The sequence below is a fragment of the Neovison vison genome, chromosome 5 (genome assembly GCF_020171115.1).
Source record: "Neovison vison isolate M4711 chromosome 5, ASM_NN_V1, whole genome shotgun sequence".
NCBI classification, from domain to species: Eukaryota; Metazoa; Chordata; class Mammalia; order Carnivora; family Mustelidae; genus Neogale; species Neogale vison.
In genome coordinates this window covers 6511787-6522517 of record NC_058095.1, presented here as the reverse complement: position 1 = coordinate 6522517, position 10731 = coordinate 6511787, and the positions used below count along the sequence as shown (strand labels likewise).

Here is a 10731-nt window from a genome sequence, read left to right as displayed (position 1 = left end):
TGTTTTTATGACAGTATCATACTGTCTTGATGACTATCACTTTATAATATGGCTTCATAGATAACCATATATCGAGTCAGATATATATATGTATGACTAGATATATAATTGCTATATAATATAGCTTAAAATCAGGAAGTGTGATGCCTCCTGCTTTGTTCTTCTTTCTCACAATCCTTTTGGCTATCTGGGGTCTCTTACAACTCTACAAAAATTTTAAGAGTTTTTTGTTTGTTTGTTTTGCCACTATAAAAAATGCCATTGGAATCTTGATAGAGATTGCATTGAATCTATAGATGGCTGGTTCTTGGTAAAGTAATTGATTTTTCTATTAGATCCTGGCCATTTTAGATACTATATTATGAGTTTCCCAGTCCTATTAGTCTCTCTTTATTTTTCTTTTTATCTTTCTTCTAGTGTTTTCTAAAAAAAGGTATAATGTGGAGGGACTTTATATGGCTGTCATGGTTAGGACAATATGGTAACAAACACAGATAGGTAAGGAGCTTGATTAAACAGGATAGAGCCCCCATAAACAGCCCAGTTTTTACATGGACACTTGAAATAACTCATGTAAATGAGGAAAGAAGGAGAACAATAAATATGTTGGAGTGTATGATTATTCATGCGGGAAAAAAGGAAAGTGGCTCCAACCTCACAACATGTAAGGGGAAAAAAATTCAATCCCAGATGGATCCAGGACTTACTTATGAACTGCAAAATTTTACAGTATTTAGAAAAAAATAGGAAGATATTTTTATAACTTTGGGATAAGAAAGGCTTCTTGAATATGGTACAAAATATACAAACTGTAATACTCTGATGAATTCAAATACTCTAAAGTTGTGGTGTATTTGTGAAAAGACTCCAGAATGAAAAGACAAACCCCAAATTCTGTGAGCCCATATTTAAAAGGCATCAATGATAAAACCTGACCAGTGAGAGTGTGAGTCCTATAATTCAGGAAGGAAAAAGAGAAACCCAAGAAAGATGGGCCAAATCTGAACAGAAGAGGGAACGCAACATAAGTGAAAATGTGCTCAGGATGACAAGTGGAATGCGTTCAGCCACACCGCCCACACTGGCCGCTGAGGGGATGCACCCGCCATGGGGGAAGGATGTACCACCTGATCCCTCCCTCTCTCCTTCTGCTGTAAGGAAACTCTGCACACCCTGAGCCTGTGTGCATGTTGTCTGTTCTCACTGACTTCAAAACCTGCACTGGCCTCTTTCCTGCTCACACTTAGCTACTTTTGACCGTGGGCTGCACTGCCTGGCCACCCTGTAGATGGTGCAAAAAAGAACTATTTCAAACTGGCAAAAGTTAACAATTAAATCCTCTGACATTCCAGGAAGTCACACAGAGAGGCAGGGCAATAGGAGCCCTCAGTCATAGCTGATGGGAGCTAAGTGGGGCCATGAATTTCGGGTTTGGAAAATCACTTGGCATTATCTAGTGTGGTTGAGTGTGCACAAACCCTAAACCCCAGAAATTCATCCCTAAGTATGTACCCTAATGAATTCATGTCACATATACACTAGGTGACCTGTACAAGAAAGTTCATGGCAGCACTGGCTGTGGAATAGCCCCAGCGGGCAGCAACCCTAAGCCATCAACAGAAAAATAGGTAAATCAGATGTGGTGAATCTTCTCTTCTCTCCACTGAAGGGCTGTGTGTGTGGGCAGCATATCCAAAGGCACGAAGGGCTGAAACTTCTCTTGGTCGGGGTCCCCACAAGGAGAGAGGACACACCAAGGCCATCAGTGAGCATGGTTAGGACCAGGGACACCTTCAGGATGACCAGGAGCAAGAAGTGGACCCTGCTAAGCAGGGACCTGGGAGGGAAGGACACGGGGACAGACGCTGAGCTGTCACCTCAAGGGGAAGGCCCGGGTCCCTCCTTTCTGCCCCCTGATGTCTCTGATTCAAGACTCTGGATACCTAATAACCACATTTGGGCCAGACTTCGATATATGGATAAATACTCACTCCCAACCCCTCAGCTCAACTGTTGACTTTGGACATTAGATGGTCCAATATTGAGATGAGAAAGAAGGTTTGCCTGGGCAGGACCTGGCTCTACAAACAGCTGCTTTGTCCTAAGCCCTGCCCCTCCTTCTGCCATCCACGCTCCCAAGAACCCAGCTCAGGCTGGGACTGTTTTTGGTGATTTCTCATAGGTCAATGTCTATATAGGCTGGTGCTACATAGGTTCTTGGTGAATATTTGGTGAATGGATGGAGGAAGGAAGGAATGTTGAGTTGGGAAGCTGCCCTGGGGGTTCTCAGGGGGGCAGCATCATTGAAAAGCAGGCCCTCACCTTGGGCTCCTCTGGCCAACCAGGCTGTGCTTGACACCCTGGCATTTAGGGGTCCTATGGAATGCTTTCCCCCTTCTCCCAGCCAAGCACTGTGCACATCTATGTTATACACACAATTGTGTGTATGTGCGTGTGGCATATTTTATTGCATTTTCTCAAGCTTTTCTTAAATTTACCAGTTTTGGGGAACAAGGTGAGAAGAGATAGAAGGCTTGGGGCCAGAAGTCCTTCCACTTCTAGTGTGAGTGGCAGTGTCTCTGGACAGGATGTCGATGGACAAGTAGGGCTGCATGTTGTCTTCATCAGGCTGACTCTGTGTCCCACAAATTGCCCATTGAGATCTGTTGACCCAGAGGATGACACTGAGCATCATCAGAAACAGGGGCACCTTCAGGAGTATGAGAAGCAGGAAGTGGATGCTGACAACCTGGGACCTATAGGAAGACACAGTGACTGGCAGGGGTTTCCTCCTGAACAGGAGGCCCAGGCTCTGCCTTTCACCCCTGCCTTTGAACTCAGATTCTGTGGCCCTAAAAGTCAATATCAGCATCAAATCTGGTTGGTACAAGTGCCAAACAGCTCTGGGCTGAGGGCCCCAGACTCCTGTCCTTCAGCTCAAGACCTGACCTTGAGCATCAGGACAGAGCAGACACATGAGGATGTGGTAGTGAGGAATGGAGAGAGAGGGAGAAGAGGGGACCCAGGAGGCTCTGGCTCCCAGAAACTCTCTGAGAGTTCACAAAGCAGAGGGAACTGAGGGAAGGAGTGGCACAGAGCATCTAGGGCCATCATCTCCTGCTAGGCAGACCCAGGCCTGGCCAGAGTGTGGTGTAGCCCCATTCAACACCATCCCAATCTGCTCAGCAATGGATGTATCATAAACCAGGACCAGAGAATCATCACCTTCCCCATAAGCATTACAGCGTCCCTCATCTCACTGGAAACCAGAGTGCTTGAAAGTTGGCACTGGAGCAAGACCTCAGGTCCCAGCCCCAGACAGTGCATCCCCCTGCCTTGTCCACCCTGCCAGAAGACTGCAGAGGTCAATTCAGGAAGTTTGTTAATGGGACACACAACCCTGGAGGACAGGAGGGTATACAAGCTGCCTGGATTCTAATAGAGATGCATAGCCCAGAACTCCCCTTGTGGACACCACCCTCAGAGTCCCCGAGGCCCAAGGCTCTTGTCAGGAGACTGGGCTCATGGCAGGGACCTTGGATGTCACAGTCCCGCCATCCTTCATTCTCAGGGGCTTGCACACATACTCTCTCATGCACACAAGCACACACACATTCTTTCACACTCCTGCACACTCCCACCACTCACATTTCTCTCACACTCACACCCACACAACCCACTTGGTCCCCAGTCTCTGAGGCACAAACACCAGGCCTGGTTCTGCACTCCTGAGTTCCTCAGATGCTCTGCAGGGAGTAGCTAGATCCCTTCCTCTGTGGCAACAGAGAAAAGCAGGGTCTTACCTGGGGGAAACAAACACATGAACCTGGAAGAAAAGGTCAGGCAGGAAACCATGGAGTCCTTCTTCTTGCAGTATCGTTGCGATCCCACACCTGTATTTTCCTGCATCATCTGCAGTGAGGTTCTCCAAGGTCACTGTGAAGGTGAGGTCTTCAGCATGGTCCACAATGGACACGCGGCCACTCCTCATCTTTTCCTCAGACCTTCTGGTGGCCACAGTCTGGTTCCAAGGTGGCAAGCATGGTTGTCGGCACCAGTATTTGGTATATGTCTTGTACTTCTCCTCGTACTGACACTGCACGCTCAGGGATCCCCCCACGGTGCCCATCACAGTGCTGGGGCCACTCAGAGACAAAGAACCTGAAAGACACCATCAGTATTTTCTTCACCTGGAGACCTGGGCTGGAGGTGCATTGTGGGGTCGGGTCCCCTGGAAGCCCAGACGTCACCCTGAGACTGGAGGAGGGAAGGGTTAGGACCCTTTCTAAGAACCATGCTAAGAGCATGGGCTCTTAGCCTGAGGTCCTCCAGACACAGGTTTGTGGCTAGGTGGGGTTGGGGACAGCAACACTCAAAGTTCTCTGTGCAATTGCTGCCAATGGGGGCTCAGGCTATAGGGGTGCCTGGTGGGGGTGAGTGGACCCTTCAGAGCAAGCTTCCCACTTTGCCTCCTCTTTCAGTTGCTTAAGTCCCAGCCTTGAAGATGTGAGGCTGCTTCCTCAGGGCTGGATGAGAAAACGTTATCAGGGACGCCCTGTTACACCCAGACATGACCCTGAGCCAGCACGGGGTCCCCCTCACCCACACTCCACTCCTCTACCCTCACAGCAGGCTTCCTGCCCACCAGGGCCTGGGAAAGAAACTCCCAGCTCCCAAGTGCACTATAGGACATTCAACAAAACCCTTGGCCCCTCCACACTAAATACCAGTAGCCCCCTTCCCCCAGTGGCAAGAGCCAAAATTGTCAACTGGCATTGCCTCATGTCCCCTGGGAGTAAGTCATCCCTGCTGAGAGCCAACGCTTTAGAAGAAGAGGGTTCATCCAAGAGAACCTGGGGTAGAAATTCCCAGGCAAGAGGATGGACTGTGGGCTCCTGTCCTTGGCATGTCCTCTGTCCTGGCGAGCATGCTGTATTTTGCAGCTCTTCTTTCCTGGCATCTCTCTCCCACCAGCTCAGTCCTGAAGGGTCATGGGTCATGGTGCGCTCTGCCCTGTGTCTCAGCTGCCTCTCAGGGGCTGTTTGCTCCTCTCTTGCCCCAGGTTCTTTCTAAGATCCCAAGGGACCAGTTTGCTCTGTAACCATCAAGCCCCTGATGTTTCCTACAACTTGTAAAGGTGCTGCCTTTATAATCTTAAAAAATAATTATAAAGTTAGAGACCTCGGGTTCTGTGCTTATAAGTGTAAGGGCAAATAATTGGCTAGACAGAGAGGTTCATCTCCTTGAGAAGCAGGAGTCTGGCTTAGCTTGAGGTCTCTACTTACCCCCCTGCTGGGCTGTGGCAGCTTGTCCACAGCATCTCTGTTCCTGTAAGGTCACAGTCTAGAACCCGGGCTCGTGTGTTTTCCCTCTGTCTGCTGTCAGTCTTCCTACAGGGCAGCCAGCTCCTGTGCATTTTCAGACTCAGGCTTCCAGACCAATTGAATCATAACTCTCCTTAGTTACAGAAAGTCTCCTCGATATCATTGAGATAAAAAGTAGGACAAGAGAAGCTTGCGTTGCTGGAGGCTGCCTTCAAGAATGAGACTTCTTCCCTGAACTCTTCACAGTCCCGATGCCAGGGCGATAAACCAAAAGGATCCTATTCAACATGGACGGGACTGGAGGAGATTATGCGGAATGAAGTAAGTCAAGCAGAGACAGTCAATTATCACATAGTTTCACTTACTCGTGAGACCATAAGGAATAACATGGAGGACATTAGGAGAAGGAAAGTGAATTGGTGGAAATTGGAGCAGGAGACGAACCATGAGATCCTGTGGCCTCGGAGAAACAAACTGAGGGTTTTGGAGGGAAGGGAGGTAGGGAGATGGGTGGGTGGGCCTGGTGGTGGGTATTATGGAGGGCACGGATTGCAAGGAGCACTGGGTGTGGTGCATAAACAATGAATCTTGGAACAGTGAAAGAATAAAATTAAATGTTAAAAAAACAACTGATGGGGCGCCTGGGTGGCTCAGTGGATTAAGCCTCTGCCTTCGGCACAGGTCATGATCCCAGGGTCCTGGGATCAAGGCCCGCATGGGGCTCTCTGCTCAGCAGGGAACCTGCTTCCTCCTATCTATCTGCCTGCCTCTCTGCCTACTTGTGATCTCTCTCTCTCTCTCTCTCTGTCAAATAAATAAATAAATTCTTTAAAAAACAAAACAAAACAGAAAGAACCCAAAATAGTCCTATTCAGTATGACCTAGTTGAGAGTTTAATTTTTTTTTCTTCATCTTGCTGATCCTATTCCTAAAGGGCAGTGGGGCTGTGTCTTTTCATGCCCAGGAAGCCCAGTGTCACTCCGCAGGACACGCCTGTTGGCTGTAGGCCAACTCAGATTTATCTTTGTAAGTGTAACAAATTCCTTCTTAGATACTCAAATTTATAATAAATTTATATCGCCTATCCCAGTCACCAAAACGTGGTGTTTTAAAGGTGCTTTATTTTTTTAATTTATTTTTTAATTTTATCACCTCCCTAAAGTATTATTATTGTTGTTGTTGTTGTTGTTGTTAATTTGAGAGACAGAGAGAGAAGAGAGCATGAGCAGAGGGAGGGACAGAGGTAGAATGAGAGAGAGAAGCAGAATCCCCACTTAGCAGGGATCCTGATGTGGGGGTCTATGCCAGGACCCCAGGATCCTGACCTGAGCTGAAGGCAGACATTCAACTGACTGAGCCACCCAGGGGGCCCCCTAAAGCATTATTATTTAAAAGTCAGTCAAAGGTTAAAATTCTATGATGCGTTTGTCTGTCCAGTCAACTTTATCAATGCCACGTTTCTTTACGTTCTGAGTTTTAGCGTCCTGTTTTGGGAGTGATATTTTTAAGGGTTTTTGGTGCACCTTGATTAATACAGGTAGAGGTGGGGAAAATGGGATTAAGGTAATAAAGATTCTTTCCTGCTTGGGTTCTGAACCTTGGCTCTGACTTCGGATTTACTTTGTATTCTAATTCCTACACTTAGGCTTGCAGGATCAGAGCACACTGGTAGGTTGTCTTAATTTTTTCTCCCATTTATAATAAAATATTTTCCTTCCAGTGTTTAAACACAAGAAAGAAACTATGCTTATGGGAACTCTCAGAACACACCATTGTTGATGGGAATTCAGAGTAGGACTGCATACAAGTGCCCAACACTTTGGCCTTCGAGCAGCTCCTAGTTCAGGGCCCCTGAGGCCAGCCCAGGTCTCTCAGAGGCCCAGGGACACTATCAGCACCTGGAATACATAACCGCCATTCACAAGGAGGCTTACGCATTAAGTGATCATTGTATTATTAAAAAAAAAAAGTGATAACTTGGGAAAGAAGTATTATAAAAAGAGGGAGGATGTTGGAAATGAAAGTGTTTTTTTTATCCTTGGCACCTTTTATGAACTGATCTAGAGTAAATAAATTGCAAATATACGGCAAACCATATATATGAAGAAAACAAGGAGAACATGAATGTAAAATTCACAGTTGGTTTCCTCGGAGGGCAGCCTGAAACAATATTAAATGATGTTTATTACTTAAGCTGTGAGGTGGGCACCCAAGGGTTGAAAAGTATTTGGGCTTTAAGGAGTATGCATTTATTGAGAACATTCTTTGTGTCCATGATATTTTGCAGGAAAACTTACAAAAAAGTTTACAGAGTATTTGGAATGAGATAAGGACGGTGGCTGGATGTGTTGGTCAGAAGGCCATTCCCGTCCATCAGATGGGCTGTGTTCCTGGATGGATCGTGAATGGGCAATTGGTGTTAATGGTTTTAGTTATTGGGCTGATGCCACCTCCCCACCTCAGATCCCCTCTGAGGCCTGTTCCCTCAGAGGACAGCACTGAGCATGCTCAGGACCAGGAGCAGCTCCAGGAAGACCAGGATCTGGAAGTAGATGCTGCTGAGCTGGGACCTGTGGGGGACAGTGACAGGCAGTGAGCCACGTCCTCAGGGAGGACCCTCCACTTTCCTTCTGTCCCTGTGCCCATGTCAGATGGGCTGTGTTCCTGGGCAGGTTGTCAATGGGCAATTAGTGTTACTGATTTTCATTATTGGGCCCCTGTCAAGGCTGCTGCAGACCCCCAGGATCATAGCTGTGAGGCTGGTGCTCAGGAACCATCCAGGACACAGTGATGTCCTGTTAGAGCCCCAGGGTCCTGGGCAGCCAGTAAGGGAGAGAAGCCAGTGCCCTAAGGGGAGGGCAGAGAGAGGTCCAGGAAGAGGCTCAGGACACCTTCAGCATGGTCAGGACCCTTGTCAGGACAGGAAGGCAGCCAGCCAACCAGTGGGCCATTCCCACTGCCCATGCTGGGAGAGCTTTAGTTGTGAGTGTGTGTCAGGTCAGCTAGAGGTGTGCGTGTGCTTGTGTGAGTGTACAGACAACACAATGCCCGCACACACACTTACACACACATGGACATATACAGAGACACACATACAGACGTGTAAACAGACACAACACATACACACACACACACACACACAAACACACGGACACGGACACGGACACATACACACACATCTGCCGTGCCCTGCGTCACCCAGCCCATCCTCACCCCGCTCTTCTATCCCAAGTCCCACCACTTTCCTGACAGGGTCGGGGTGATCAGCCCCAGTCTCAGGCAGCCCTAGTGCTGGTGTCGGGGGAGGGGTGTGCACAGCTCACCTGGGGTCACAGACAACACAACTCGGAAGGTGAGGTCGAGCAAATATTCTGGGAGCCATGACGTATCAATCCCACACCGATATGTTCCTCCATCACCTTCTGTGAGGTTCTCCAAGGTCACTGTGAAGGTGAGGTTTGCAGGATGGTCCCTGATGGACACACGGCCACTCCTCACTTCTTTGTCTGCCTCTTCAGTCTTCATAATATCCTCCATACATGGGGTCTTGCACCAGTACTTGACATTCTCTTTGAATTTCTCCTCGTACTGACACTGCACGCTCAGGGATCCCCCGACGGTGCCCGTCACGGAGGTGGGGCCATGCAGAGACCAACAACCTGGAAAACACAGCCACGTGTGACCCCTCACCAGATGGGCCTGGGTCAAGGGGATCTGGGGTCATGGTGATCCTGGTGTCCATGAAGGGTCTGGAGGAGACCTTGGCAGGACTGGCTTTTCCTGAAACCAGAGGGAAGGGATGTAGCTCCCTCCTCCCAAAGTGGCACAAGGAGAGTATGTTCCTGGTGTGTGTGTGTGTGTGTGTGTGTGTGTGATGCACTAAGACCTTGTTTCTGTGACACTACAATAATGGAAGTCACAGGAGCCCCTCCACTCGGGGATGCTCTGTCCACTGTAATGGACACGACTCACCTGCTTTAGGCACTGAATCCTCCTGGTCACTGCTGAGGCAGTGCCGACTGATCCGAGAATCCTCTGCTCTCAGTCCTTCTTCTCATGTCCTCTCTCCCTCCCCTTTGGTCTCCCTGTACTCCCATCCCCCTGCCTCCCTCCCCCCCACTCAGGGCAGACTTCCCTGCCCAGCTCAGCCCCGCTCACCTGGGACCTGCAGAAGGAGCAGTGCTGCAGGCAGCCACAGCCTCCCATTCCCTGGGGTCATGTCTGCAACACAGACGTCACCCACAGCAATGCCGGGCTCCTGAGGGGAGATAATTTCAAGCCTTCTCACGGAGGGTCCAGTCTCCAGGGCCCACTTCTGCTTTCTGAGACCTCTTTGCTTCCTCATCCTGCCTGTGTTTGGTCTCACAATCTTCTTCCACGTTGACTCAAGGAGGTTGGGGTGCAGGAAGTTCAGGAAGAGCAGCAGCAAGGGCTGAGGCAGAGTCCTGGACCTGGTCCCCAAATCCATTAAATCCAGATGACAGGACGGCTACTGGTCCAGATCTAGATTGGGATTGCCGTCCCCTTCCACAGCCAACATCTGCTCCTCTCAGTGACCACACTGCCCCACACAATGGAGCAACACTAGAGCACTTCTTCCTCAGTGGGACTTCCTCAACCCTGTGACATATCACTTCCTCATGGTCAGAATGGACCATGTCCGGGGTGGAGCCCCCAGCAGCCCATTCTCTCAGGCATTAGTGGTGACCACAGTGCTGTTAGGGCCCCCACCCCCGGCCTACAGTTCAAAGCACCCACAGCCTCCATGGGACCCCTGCTCTCCTCTGGCCACACAAGTTGGAACTGTGACCTCAGATATTTCACAAGTTCCGTGTGGCTCTGGGTTCATGACCAGGATATTAATCCCCCAGGCTTGCTTCCCTCCAGTGTGTTTCCCTGTTCTCAAGAGAAGGACATGGAACAGCCATCATCAACCCCATGTGTACCTCACTTTGACTCTTTCTTCTTTGGAATGGCCATTCTACTGTGACTCGAAGGGCAGAGGACTGACAACAGACAAGAAGGTCCAGAGATTGAAGGAGCTGATGGGACGTTGGGGACATGTGAAGTTGAGACTGGGCTTCTCCTCTCTATCCAGTGGCAAGAGGAGCCATTGTGTCACAAGAGGGTGGTCTGCCAAAGCACTGGCTGCTGGTGTCCCTTTTGGGCTCACATGGTCACCAGGAGCCTCTTCAAGGTGCAGAGATGAGGGATGGTCCTTGACAGGAGGTGGGGAGGTGGGTCTGTCCTAACTCAAACTGAGTGAATGACTAAACACTGCATTGGCTGCAGACTAACTCAAACTGAGTGAATGACTAAACACTGCATTGGCTGCAGACATGGCCCTAGAAAATTGTGGTCCAACAAGATGTAATATCTATGGTGGTATAACAAATTCCCCCAGAAC

General features: G+C 49.1%; 1 protein-coding gene across 4 annotated transcripts in view; it reads right to left on the bottom strand.

Moving 5' to 3' along the window:
* Positions 1-9932, bottom strand: part of LOC122906017 (CMRF-35-like molecule 4) — a 59695-nt gene extending 49763 nt beyond the window's left edge. The window contains exons 1-4 of one of the 4 annotated variants that reach the window (XM_044247491.1): positions 9483-9932; positions 8648-8983; positions 3804-4161; positions 2423-2756 (exon numbers count right to left, since the gene is read on the bottom strand). In XM_044247491.1, coding sequence (XP_044103426.1) covers positions 2495-2756; positions 3804-4161; positions 8648-8983; positions 9483-9792 — 1266 coding nt within the window. In that variant the 5' untranslated portion in view covers positions 9793-9932 and the 3' untranslated portion in view covers positions 2423-2494. Of the gene's footprint in view, positions 1-2422; positions 2757-3803; positions 4162-7557; positions 7895-8647; positions 8984-9482 lie in introns of those variants that run through there. The other 3 variants (XM_044247492.1, XM_044247494.1, XM_044247493.1) reach the window with 3 other exon arrangements.
* Between the last annotated feature and the right edge of the window lie 799 nt (positions 9933-10731).